We start from the raw sequence: 14113 nt of genomic DNA, 5'->3' as shown, positions 1-14113 counted from the left end.
ATACACATTTTGGCCAGACAGTGTAATGAAGGACAATGCACTCATGCTAAAGCCTTCATTCACAACAAGACAATATTAATGATGGTTGGTATTCATGCACCTTGTAATAAGTCAGTCTTACATTTTGTTTACACCTTCCCAAGAGTACCAGCACAATGAGTGTTTTATTGTCCTTTATTGACCTACTTTGAAAAAATGTAACATTGCAAATGTTGGCACTTAATGAATTCCTCTCTTCTTTCGGTTAATGTATTCACAGATGCATCAGATGCTGACCCAGAGAAGGGAGTGTCAATCGCTACAGACATAGCTGAAGCTCGTAAGTCCCCTCTGGAGGACCAACAGTCAGAGAGGGATGATGCCACAGGATTCTTGTGCTGGAAGAAAGGCTGTAATCAAGTGTTCAAGTCCTCCAACTCCCTCCAGATGCACTTCAATGAAGTTCACAACAAAAGGCCCCAGTTGCCTGTTTCAGATCGCCATGTCTACAAGTATCGTTGTAACCAATGCAGCCTGGCCTTCAAGACTGTGGAGAAACTACAGCTCCATTCCCAGTACCATGTGATAAGGGCAGCCACCATGTGCTGCCTCTGCCAGCGAAGCTTCAGAACACTACAGGCCTTGAAGAAACATTTAGAATCCAGCCACCTGGAGCTGAGTGAAGCTGATATCCAGCAGCTTTATGGGGGCTTATTGATGAATGGTGACATTATGGTAATGGGGGACCCATCCTTTGGGGAGGAGCATGGAAGCCTGGGAGAAGATGACAAAGAGGGAGATGAAAGTGACCCAGAGGAAAAACAAAGCCCAACAGGCAGTGACTCTGGTTCACTGCAGGAGGATTGTGGATCTGAACCTAAACGTGCTTTGCCATTCAGAAAAGGCCCCAACTTTACCATGGAGAAGTTCTTGGATCCATCTCGTCCTTTCAAGTGCACTGTATGCAAAGAGTCTTTTACACAGAAGAACATTCTTCTGGTCCACTATAACTCTGTCTCCCACCTGCACAAGGTGAAGAGGGCTCTTCAGGAGTCTACTACTGGCCAGCCTGAGCCTACCAGCAGCCCTGACAACAAGCCATTCAAGTGCAGCACTTGTAATGTGGCATATAGCCAGAGTTCTACTCTGGAGATCCACATGCGCTCTGTTCTACACCAGACCAAAGCTAGGGCAGCCAAACTTGAAGCAGCAGGAGGGATCCCTAGCTCTGCAAGTGCTACTGGTTTAAGTGGCGGTGGTTCCAGCATCAGCACTTCAACATCTAGTCCAAGCCCAGCCAGCAACTCAACTACTAGCTCTACAAACCACAGTTCTTCTGGGCCTCAAACAGGTCAGAGTATTCATGGAGGAAACCATATGAGCCAGACTCACAGCATTGAAAGCTTGGGCAATTCTTCAGTGAGCTGCCATTCCTCACCATCTGAGAACCATGAAGTCAAAAAGTCAAAGTTTTCCGACATGCTGTCTTCTAGGGGGCTACAGCAACAGCAGCAGCAGCAGCAGCAACAACAACAACAACAACAACAACAACAGCAACAACAACAGCATCAGCAACAACAACAACAGCTTCAGCAACAACAGCAATTGGCTCAGGCTCAAGCCCAGGCTCAAGCCCAGCTTCAACAAGAGCTTCAGCAGCAGGCTGCTCTTTTGCAATCACAGCTATTCAACCCAGCACTTCTGCAGCACTTCCCAATGACAACTGATTCACTTCTCCCCCTGCAACAGCAGCAGTTGCTATTCCCTTTCTACATCCCTGGAGCAGAATTTCAGCTGAACCCGGAGATCAACATCAATGCCTCAGCACTTGGCCTGGCAGGATCATCCACCTCCTCACTGCTGGAAGATCTAAAAAACTCAGCCCAGCAGGCCCAGCAGAGTTGCTTGCAGCAGCAATTGATGCATCACCATTTTCAGCAGCAGCAACATCAACAACAACAGCAGCAGCAACAACAGCAGCAGCAGCAGCAGCAGCAGGCTCACTCACAGGCTCAGGGGCAGATGGCATTGCTGCAGCAGAGTGCATCTCTTCTCCAGCAGGCTGAAAAAAAGCAGAGACTGCTCTCCTCTCAAAATGAGAAAGACCGAGAACTACAAAGAGAGAAGGGCAAAAGTGATAAAAATGAGGAATATCTTCACAAAGATTCTACAGACAGTAAGCCAAGAGAAAAGAAAGACATTCAGCATATTTCAATAAACATAAACCATGATACTGGCTTGCCTCCACCAAGAATTGCTTCAGATGCTCGAGGAAATGCAACCAAAGCCTTGCTGGAAAATTTTGGATTTGAGTTAGTAATTCAGTACAATGAAAACAAACAGAAAGCTCAGAAAAAGACAGCTGGACCTACAGGATCAAGTGGTCCAGGTGGGATAACAAGAGTGGTTGACCCCATTGAGGGATTAGAGAAACTGGAATGTGAAGCCTGTGGGAAGCTTTTTTCAAACATACTGATTCTAAAGAGTCACCAGGAGCATATCCACCAGGCTTTCTTTCCATTTAGATCCCTTGAGAGATTTGCCAAGGAATACAGAGAACAGTATGATAAACTCTATCCACTGAGACCCCCTACACCAGAGGCTGCTCCTGCTCCTCCACAGCCTCCTCCTCCACCTCCACCACCCCAAAGAGCTCCCACACCAAATATTCCTGTCTCTGCTGCCTCACTCACACCTCCAACAGTATCTACCCCACAGCCGCAAGTTCAAATGGCCCAAATTCCCATACCAATGGATTTGCCCCTCTTCTCGCCGCTCATGATGCAGGCCATGTCTCTCCAGTCCTTGCAGCCTCACCTACAATCTGTTGATCCAAGCCTGGCATCAGACCTGGCCCAGCTCTACCAACAACAGCTTACTCCAGCCATGCTACAGCAGCAACAGAACAAGAGGCCACGGACACGCATCACAGATGACCAGCTTAGGGTTCTGCGAAAGTACTTTGATATCAACAATTCGCCAAATGAGGATCAGATTAAAGAGATGGCAGACAAGTCAGGGCTACCACAAAAAGTCATAAAGCACTGGTTCAGAAACACTCTTTTTAAAGAGCGACAGCGCAACAAAGACTCACCATACAATTTTAATAATCCACCAACAACAACTTTAGAGGAAACAAAAATTGACTCAAAACCTCCATCCCCTGAACCTCAGAAACAAGAATACTATGGAAGTAAGAGATCATCCAGGACCAGGTTTACTGACTACCAGCTAAGAGTGCTACAAGACTTCTTTGACGCCAATGCTTATCCTAAAGACGATGAATTTGAACAGCTCTCCAACCTACTGGGCCTCCCGACTCGTGTCATTGTGGTTTGGTTCCAAAATGCTCGCCAGAAGGCAAGGAAAAATTATGAAAACCAGGGTGACGGGGCAAAAGAAGGCGAAAGACGAGAATTGTCAAATGATCGCTATATCCGTACTTCAAATCTGAACTACCAGTGCAAGAAATGCAGTCTGGTTTTCCAGCGTATATTTGATCTAATAAAACATCAAAAGAAGCTGTGTTACAAAGATGAAGATGAGGATGGGCAGTATGACAGCCAAAATGAGGATTCACTGGATTATCCCAACGATTGTTATACTCCCTCTGGGTCTTCCTGTCACACCCCAATGCCCTCCTCTTCAAGTCTCTGTCCACTTCCACTCTCCACTTCAGCATTCTCACACCTCCCATCCACTGAGAAAGAGGAGGCCTCACCAGCATCGACCTCAACCCTCTATGACGAGAAACCGAAGCTGTTACCAGCAATTTCTGCTGATCCACGAGAAAACCAAACCTCTATTAAGCAGGAAGTTGTGCATCAACCCCAATCTGAGCCACAACACCATATATCCCAAAGAGAAGAGAAGATTCAAGCTATTTCCAAGCCCATCAAACATTCATCTCCTTCCTTCTCTCAGCAACAACAGCAGTGTGGTCCCTCAGCCTCTCAGACAAGCCAGGCCTCGTCACAAAGCCCTCATGTGAGCCTCAATGAACACCTGTCCTCTGCCACACAGCAACTTGCACAACAGATGATCCCGTATCAGTGTGAGCAGTGCAAGATTGCCTTTCCCTCCTTTGAGCATTGGCAGGAACACCAGCAATTACACTTCCTTTCTGTGCAAAATCAATTTATCCACCCTCAATTCCTAGACCGTCCAATTGATATGTCTTTCATGCTATTTGATCCCAACAATCCTCTACTGGCAAGTCAGCTACTCTCTGGTGCAATGCCGCAGATTCCCAGCAGCTCTGCCACCTCTCCGTCCACCCCCACCTCCACTATGAACTCCCTGAAGAGGAAGTTAGAGGAGAAAGCTGGCACAAGTCCAGGAGAGAACGACAGCACAAATAGCGCGGAAGAACGACAGAGAGACAAGCGGCTCAGAACCACCATCACACCTGAGCAGCTAGAGATCCTTTATCAGAAGTATTTGTTAGATTCAAATCCTACGCGTAAAATGCTTGACCACATTGCTCATGAGGTGGGATTAAAAAAAAGAGTAGTGCAAGTCTGGTTTCAAAATACCAGAGCTAGAGAGAGAAAAGGTCAGTTTAGAGCAGTAGGGCCAGCTCAAGCTCATCGTAGGTGCCCTTTCTGTCGAGCTCTTTTTAAAGCAAAAACTGCCCTTGAGGCACACATTCGCTCTCGTCATTGGCATGAAGCCAAACGTGCTGGATATAATTTAGCTCTTGCTAGTATGTTACCTGAACAGGAGGGTATGCAAATAAAAATAGATGCACTAGATGCATCAAGCTACTCCCAACTGGCCCCAACAAACAGTGATGGGCAAAGCTCATCTATGTCACCAGTGAACAAAAGCATGGATTTGTCTCCCAGGGCTTTACTGAGTCCATCATGCATTAAAGTTGAAGGAATGGAAGATTTTGAGAGCGCAACTATGTCCTCTGTGAACCTCAGCTTTGATCACAGCAAACTGGATAACGATGACTGCTCTTCAGTGAATACAGCCATCACTGACACAACCACAGGTGATGAGGCTAATGCTGATAATGACAGTGCTGATGCAAAGCACAGCCAAAATAGCGGTGATTACCTATCTAAGTCTGGGGGCATAGCCCCCATCCTTGAAACTGATGACCAGATGTCCTCTGGGCTGGTAAGCCCTGCAACAAGCTATTATACTAAGGACTATGACAATGAACATATAATTGATCACAGTGAGACATCCAGCATGGCAGATCCCTGCTCACCAAGTCCCGGGGCCTCGGGTACCAGGAGCATCGACAGTGGAGATCGACCTGGCCAAAAGCGCTTCCGAACCCAGATGACTAACCTCCAGTTGAAACTCTTGAAATCCTGTTTTAACGACTACAGGACTCCCACTATGCTGGAATGTGAGGTACTTGGCAATGACATTGGACTTCCAAAGAGAGTGGTTCAGGTGTGGTTTCAAAATGCACGTGCCAAGGAGAAAAAGGCAAAGCTCAACATGGCCAAGCACTTTGGAATAAATCATACATCTTACGAGGGCCCGAAGGTTGAATGCACTTTGTGTGGTGTCAAGTATAGTGCTCGCCTCTCTGTTCGTGATCACATCTTCTCCCAACAACACATCTCTAAGGTGAAGGACACCATTGGCAGTCAGATCGATAAGGAAAAAGAATACTTTGACCCAGCCACTGTCCGCCAACTGATGGCCCAGCAAGAGATGGACCGCATTAAGAAGGCAAATGAAGTTTTAGGACTGGCGCAGCAGCAGGCTATGCAGCAGCAGGGTTTGTTTGATAACCCTGCAATGCAGGCTTTAAATCTACAGTCAGTTTATCCAAATCTGCAAGGCATCCCACCTGTCCTTTTGCCAGGGGTTGGCAGCCCCTCTCTTTCCAGCTTTAACTCATCTAATTCAGGTATGTATCCATTTGGATTCTACACTAAATTATGATAAAGTATTATTAAAAGCTCAAACTTGAGGTACAGAATTGCAGATCTGTTTTATAACTGAAATGTAACATCCTAACCAACTACAGTAATCACATATTGAACTTGAATGTGAAATCTAATAATAACAGTAGAACACAATACTTCTCATCAATCAATCAGTCTGTTACATGTACTCATTTACACTGTCACACATACTGTATAATGTGTACCGGTAACATAATGTGGCGTTTTGCTATTTTTGACAGCTTTAAGTACAGAATCCCTTTAAATGTCAACACTGCTAGACCTATTGATGCCACAACAGAGTGAACAAATTGCTCACTCTGACTGACTTTCGCTTTATAAAGATTGCATAAGTGTATTATTATTTCCATTTACCTCTTCCGTGTGTATATTATGACAAAACGTATCTTTACTTATCATATATTTTAGATTTTTTTCTTTCAAAATTAATTGTGAAATACACTTATACATTTTTGTCTGTTTGAAAAATTCCCAGCTTTATCTCCTCCGAAACCTTCAAACCTCCTGACCATGCCTGGTGCCAGTGTTCCCTCACCAAGCCTCCCCACATCCGGATTACCCAACAAGCCCCCCTCCTCATCGTCTGTTGCCGGGTCCAGCCCAGCCCAGACAAACATGTCTGCTTCCCACTCAAGCCCCACATCCACCTCCACTTCCTCAACCACCCAGTCGGGCTCCCAGCCTGAGCCTCCCAAAGAACGTGATGCTGAGAGGGTAAGAGAGAAGGAGAAGTCCAAGGAAAAGACAGAGAAGGCCTCAACCCCATTGTCAACTGGAAACACCCCTACCCCTTCCACTTCTGCTGCCAGCGCCAAGAAGGAGAAACCAGATACAGCTGTACCTGCCACCTCTATGCCCACACCTGGCATGGAGTATGTGGTAGACCCTGCCCAGCTTCAGGCGCTGCAGGCAGCTTTGGCATCAGACCCTACAGCTCTCCTCACAAACCAGTTCCTGCCCTACTTCATGCCTGGCTTTTCCCCATATTACACCCCACAGATCCCTGCGGCTCTCCAAGGGGGCTACTTGCAACCTATGTATGGTATGGAAAGTCTCTTCCCATACAACCCAGCATTGTCACAAGCACTGATGGGCCTGTCTCCAGGGTCCCTGCTGCAGCATTACCAGCAATATCAGCAGAGCTTGCAGGAGGCACTGCAACAGCAGCAGCAGCAGCTTCAGCAGATCCAGCAACCCAAGGCGAGCCAAACTCCCTCTCAACCCTTGGGGGATCGCAAAGAATCTGCCAAAGATACAGTGAAAACAGAGCGGCAAAAGGGCAAACACCATAGGGAACCACCTTCCTCTTCTTCTTCCTCCTCCTCTCATAATAAAGTACCCTCTGAGCAGAAAGAGATGGATGGCAAAGCTGTGGACCTCCATCTAGACCAGTACATCGTCCCCAAGGTGCAGTGTAAACTGGCATGCCGCAAGTGTCAAACAGTTTTCACCAAGGAAGAATCGGCTATTAACCACCTTAAATCTAACTGTTTTTTCGGTCAGTCTGTGGCAAACCTGCAAGAGATGTTGCTGCGTGTCCCTGGTGGCGTAGATGCAGGGGCTGGAAGTCTCTATGACTGCCTGGCTTGTGACACTACGTTGGATGGGGAGAAAGCACTCAGTCAACACCTGGAATCGGCATTGCACAAACACAGAACAATCAAGCGATCAGCCAGAAATGCCAAAGAGCACGCTACTAGTTTATTACCTCACTCTTCAGCCTGCCTCCCCAATCCTAACACCGCATCTACCTCGCAGTCTGCCACTCATCCCATCAGCAGCCCTCCTCCCCCGCCAACAACATCAGCCACCATGCCATCCTCTGCTGTCTCCTCTTCTCTGTGCTCCTCCTCTACTACCCCACTCAACACCACAGCTGCCGGCAAACCATGGCCCCAGGCCCCTTTCTCCAGAGCTTTAGCTGGAAAGCCCAATGCCAGTCCCTCCTCTTCTTCCTCCGCTTTTCCTCCAATGTCCTCACCTTCAACGGTTACCTCAAGTTCATTGAGCACCTCAGGAGTTCAGACCTCGATACCAACAGACGTCTTTACCGACGAGTCTGACTCTGACAGCAGTCAGAAGTCAGCAGACAGGCTTAGCAGGACGGCAGAGGAGCCGCAGCAGCCTGGCTTTGTCAAAGACAGTAGTAGTTGTAGTAGTAATCTTGCTAGTGTAGGAACAGACTCCATCAGATTGTAAAAGAGCTTTCAGTGATGGACAATATTTAAAAAACACAAAAAAAGACAAAAAAAAATCACAAAAGGAAAAAACATAAAAAGCAGCAATGTTAAAAATACATTAAAAGTATACAAACCAATTTCAGAAAAAGATGTGTAAAGACTAACTGCAATTCCAAAGCTTGTAACCAAAAATTTTAATGTTAGTGGATTGTTTTCCCATATCAACATGCTGGTTTTCGTTTTTGTTTTCTTTATTTTTTGTTTTGTTTTTATTTTGTTTTACTCAACTGAAATACATGCATACTAATATATGAGAATAGAAAAGATCGCCACAGTTATGTTTCGGGTAATAGTCGAGGAATGCTGTACTGTATGGCAATGGACTGCCTCAAAGTTGACAAATGGCCCAAGAACCCTTTTGAGGAAAAACGAGTCAACAAGCTGTCCCTTTGTTTTGTAATGATTTCTACTTAATAGCACAGTCACAAAAAGCCAGTATGTACTGTATGGGAGAATAGTCTATCCGTTTTCTTGCTATTTAAGCATTCAGATACCAATGGCTTGCAAAAGTAAAAGAATAATGTAATGTCTATTTTATTCTCAGGTCAACAGCTCACAGAGGGTTTTTTCTGTTACAGAAATATGTGTTTTACACCTTTGTTTCCAACAGGAGATAAGCATTTTTTTCTTCCATAACTTAATAACAGAACGTTTTAAGTTGAAACTTTAATATGGCATTGTTTCTGGGCATTCAAAAAGGGTAAATGATTTGCTGATTTTAACATTGGAAAACCTTTTAAAGAGGTGAAATCGCAATCCCATTATACCCAAACAAGGAGAGCAATGCAGATATAATAATGGGCGATGAAAAGAATTTTGATTAAAAAAAACAACCTTCTGTATTTATGATAGATATGAAATTTTTTGGTGTTAAGTAGATTGTTGCATTGGAAATGAATTTAAACAGTATGGTAGGTTGAAAAAAACTTTGTGTACATTTAGCTTTTGTATTGTCCAACTTTAAGACGCTTCATTTGATGTTGTCTTGGTCATTCCGATAGACTAGATTATGGACAGGTAATTTATCTCAACTTTGTTTCTGTCTTATTCTCAACTTCTTGGGAAACATTCACCCAAATGCCCCTCCTGACAAGGCAGGATCCTCTTTTAGAATTATTTAAATTTCATGGTTTGGTTGGTATTGTGCTAACCAAAACAAAAAAGATCCTGGGTGAAATATTGAAAGTTTTTAATTTAATTTAATTTTTGTGTTACCTTTGTGCACTTATCACTGTCTAACTCCTATTTCTCACTCAACTTGTTCCTCTCTTCGCACTTATTTTTCTCTGCTCTTCTGTCTTTGTAGATATGTACACTACAAAGCAGGTCTTTTGTTCTTTGTGTAGTGTGGCTACAGTCTTTATTTTCACTGACATTTTTGTTGTCATAAATGAAAATGAAAAAAGAATACTAATAATAATTCTCACGCTTTAAGACAAAAAGAAAATCCAAAGACTAAACACTTTTCACCATTGGTGCATAAATATGAGAAAAGAGGCTTCTTTATACTTGAGGATTTGTTGCTGTTTTTAGAGAAAGAAAACAAAGTTTTAAAAGATAAAGGAGTACGCATCAGAGTTGCCGTTTTTGCTTCTTTGCAAACAGGTGGCTTTTTTACGTAAATACCAAAAACCAAAAAGGGCCCTTGTCCTTGCATTGTGGAGTAGCACCGTTACAGAGCCATTGCAGTTTGTAAGATAGAGGTTATTAATCTTTGTTTGACTTTTTTTGTCACATTCAAATGTCCATTTTTTTTAAAGAAAATGTATAAGGTCTGGTCTTCAAGGACTTAAGTTTTGCTGCTAATGTAGAATTTTTAAAGAAAAAAAGTACTAGATGCATGCTCATTTTGCTTTTGGCTAAGCTTTAACTAAAACAAACAATAAACCAATTTCTTGCCTCTGCAACACCTTTTTTTTTCTTGTTGCAAAAACGGAACTTTGAAGACTGTGAATATATGTTCCAAAGGACATTTTGCCGATTTTGTTTTTGAACAGACCAATGTTTAAAGCCAATGATCTATAATGTTTGTAAAGAACAGTGCATTCCAAATATCACAATGGATTTTTCTTAAGCAAGGATTGATCCTATTTCATTGAATTGCTTTCAATTGTCACAATCTATTTTTTTTCTTATTTTTTTTAAGTGACTGTAAACTGTTGTGTACATTTTTGCATCATTGGTTGCTGACCTCCATATGTCATTTTGTGCTGGCATGGAACATTGCTGAAAATCCCTCCATCCAGTCAAGGTTGTTGCTCACTTTTAAGCAAGTAATAGTGGTTACCAAAAAATGTGTATATTACATCTGGTACTGATGCGTCTCATAGGTGTAGTAACATTTATGCCAGTCAACATACAACTAGTCTCAGAGGGAAATGATGGCAGTTTTGCTGCAGTGTCGATGTGCCCTTCCTGGAAAATCCACCAGTGACTTGTCCCATGTGTCTACAGGGTGCCACTTCCACTAATAGATTACAGGTGTTGAAGGGATATCTTCATTCCAAAGCATTATTTCTGGAAAAAGTAGGAGATTTTTTGAAGATGTCCCTTGATTTCAAATAGTAAGGATGCTTTCATGTCCAAAGAAGTCACACACTTAATTGTATTGCAATGGAAATTGATGTGCATAGGTACCCTTTCACCCTCTTACTGATGATCCAATGAACTAAAACTTTTATTTTTTAAACCAAAACGAAGACATATTTAAGTTTTTGAAACTACTTTTTGGCCACTATTGTATAGTCAATATATTCGCCCTAATGAGTAAGTACAAGGCACAATCTCAAAAGTGTGTTTTAAGTGCTTCGTCTTGAAGAGCAATGTTATTTGGTGTTGATACTACAGCATGCTGTTGAAAGTCAGGAAAATTGGTCTGCAAGCTTGCTACTTCTCTAAAGTCCAGTTCTCTGAAATACTGTTCACATGTACTTTGTTTTGGAAAGTTCTTAAGTTGTACAGTTTTCTCAATTATGTTTGCTTTGTTTTTTTATTTTCAGACAATGTCAGACATGTATTGTTATTTTCCTATAAGTATTTGTATTGTAGTTTCTGTATATTACTTATTATCATAAATTAACACAAGCTTTAATTTGAATTGCTGAAATAAGAAACAAAAACAAAAAATATGAACTGGCCACTTTATGGTGTGATAATGTTCTTTCTATTCATTGTCTCGAAGATACTGTTTGCTCTCTTATTTCCAAAGTGTAATCTTTTGGGGCTCTTATGTGGAAGACAAAGTTGAGGTCTCGACATCAGATTCTGCCAGCATGGACTGAGTTTGTGTGTGTGTGTGTGTGTGTGTGTGTGTGTGTGTGTGTGTGTGTGTGTGTGTGTGTGTGTGTGTGTGTGTGTGTGTGTGTGTTTCATTAGAGCCAGCATCAATTCAATTTTTTCTTGTTTGCCTTTTTTTTAATACATGTTACACACCAAAACAAACTGAACCACAAAGCTGGAATATGAACTGAAATTTAGAAAATCAAATTTTAAAAGGTAATGATCAGAAACGATACCGAAGCACTGAGCAGTTTTTACTTTGATTGAATTTATGAATGTGGCCAAAGCTTTATGCAGTTGAAACAAAAAGAAAAAAAGTTCCAAGTTGTGCCCCTGACAAGTGTATATTTTATTGTGGCACAAAACGCTATTGTGGATAATTGGATCCACTGATCTACATTGGAATACTTGATTTTAATGGACATTTACAAAGAAAGAGATAAAGACAAGGTTTTGCTGTAGAGGTCATCTTTTGCCCACTGTGAAAACGAACGTGTACCTGTATACAGATATAGATATATTTAAAACAAGACATCAACTTTTTTCTTTGTTTTTGAGATGAAGAAGGAATGAAAAGAGAAAAAAAGTACTCTGGGAAGCTTTTGAGATCCCATTAGGAGGACATGAGAGGCTGTGGGCGCACCAAAACTGGGCATGGGAGCCAAAGGCAGGCTCAAAACAGCTTTAAACCCACCTCCTTATTTGATTACTGACAACTCTGTAATGGGAATGGACTCTGGAACCAATGGACATGTGTGACACTGAGAGGAAAGTCCTTAGATGAAACTGAACTTAAGTGGCTCCAGCTGCCTCCTCCTTTCTGTCTGTCTCTTTCTTTCTACAGTTCTGCCTCTGCTTCTGCTCTTTGATGGACATTTTCCAAATTTCAGGACAGGATGGACAGACACGCTTGCTTCATTTCTCCCAGTTCATGTTGCTACCCGTTTCATTTCCTATGCTTGTCTCTGGTTGACAAGTTAAGCTCTCCAGTCAAATGGCGGCTCACCCCTCTCTCTGTTGATTATATAATCTAAAAAGTGAAAATAATAACAGAGAGAGGGGACGGGTTCTCAAAGCTGTCATTCTTAGAGCCAGTTACACTAAAAAAGCGTATTAACCAAAATTAACAACCAAACTAACAACCAAACAACCATTTGCTCCAACTTCAAAGATGAACTGTTACTTGGAGCACTCTGTTCCTTTTGTGACTTCTGGTGCCACAATGTTTTTTTATGCTTTTAGTTTTTCTTTGTTTCCTTGAATTACTCCTCCTTCGAGCCTCATAAGCATGGCTCTGTGGCTCCAGGCAGCCCATCCGAGGGTAGAAAAAAACAGCCTTGCAATGTACAAAAAAGAGCAAGTTAAACCAAAAATGTTGTTCTTGATGTCTTTTCTATACTGTAGTCTTGTTAGCTTTTTTGTTACTGTAATTATATGATGAAGATTTCCAAACTGTACCAAATTACATGGAAACTAACATACATACAACCACATGGAACTTCAGACTTTTAAAGAAACTTTTGTCACAAAACCTTGTTGTCCTAGTTAAGTTGATTGTAGATGGTAATTGAATATACTCCTTTGAAAATATTTCATCAAGTATGTTTCTTGCTCATTGTGATACATTAAAAAAGTATGAGCATAAATTGCACCGGTGTGGATTCATCTTTGAGTGTTTTGGGATTTGACCGCTTACTGTCAATCGATGACTGAGAATTCTGAGAATTGAAGAAAATATATTTGTGTCTTGGGCCCTGAACAAATGTGAAAAAAGGACCAAAAATAATTTTCAGTGTAGACTACGGCATAATTCTGTGACACAATTAACATTGTTGAGTTTGTATTTTCTATTATATTCTGCTACTACTCATTTAAAGAAACCATTCGTAAAACACTAAAACTTGCTCTCGTAACGCCTAGTGGCAAGCTTCGGAAACTACAACAGAAGCAGTGGTGTGGTCCCTTTCATAATTTCCAATGATGATTTCACAAATTCACCTGCTACCTGTCAGGTAACTTATACTGTCTGTACCTAAGAAGTAAGACCATGGCTGCATCATAACATTGTCTAATTTATCACAGATGTCCCTTTATTTTTGTGTGTGTCCTTTGCATATCTCAAGAACCGTTCATCCATTCAACTTCACATTTGGTTTGAAGCAAACAGCTATACAGCTGTTCCCGCTGTGCAAGCAATATTTAGCACAGGCATTGCAGGGATCAGCAGCACTTGTGAGCCCCCGCTTTTATGTTATGGTCAATTTGTACCAAGAGCCAGTAAGATATCTCTGATTGTGCATTTCAATCTTTAGTGTTGTTTGAATTAGAATGCTTAACATTATTTTCAATAATATGGAGAGTGATCTTGTCAGATCCCTTCAGCCTCTGAAATTATATCTGCCTATGCTTTGTACTCAGACGGCTAGATAGGACTCTAAATGCCCTAGCCTAATTAATGCATGTTAAGCAGCAACTGTGAACTCCTTCTGAGTTATAGGTGCAACCTCAAGCTTGGAAAAAGGTAACCTAAAATTAGATTTATTATTAGGAGTAAGAATTATTATTTTTTTAATTAATTTCTGTCAATGTAACCACAGTTTTTACTTCATCCAAAGAGTCAGCATTTTGGCAAACTGATATACATTGTTGATAACTAGAAGCGTTTGCATATATTTCTTA

The 14113-nt window shown here is 42.1% G+C and overlaps 1 protein-coding gene across 1 annotated transcript in view; it reads left to right on the top strand.

The window, feature by feature from the left end:
* The window catches only part of zfhx3b (zinc finger homeobox 3b), a gene marked incomplete at its 5' end in the record, with an annotated part of 84986 nt that extends 76410 nt beyond the window's left edge, over positions 1-8576 (top strand). Inside the window, 2 exons of the mRNA XM_079216990.1 lie at positions 260-5857; positions 6391-8576. Of these exons, the coding sequence (XP_079073116.1) occupies positions 260-5857; positions 6391-8114 (7322 nt within the window). The 3' untranslated portion in view covers positions 8115-8576. The remainder of the gene's footprint in view (positions 1-259; positions 5858-6390) is intronic.
* Between the last annotated feature and the right edge of the window lie 5537 nt (positions 8577-14113).

This window comes from Taurulus bubalis (assembly GCF_910589615.1).
Source record: "Taurulus bubalis genome assembly, chromosome: 4".
In the NCBI taxonomy this organism is placed as follows: domain Eukaryota; kingdom Metazoa; phylum Chordata; class Actinopteri; order Perciformes; family Cottidae; genus Taurulus; species Taurulus bubalis.
Note: the sequence above shows the minus strand (reverse complement) of the source record. Positions and strands in the feature narration are given on the sequence as shown.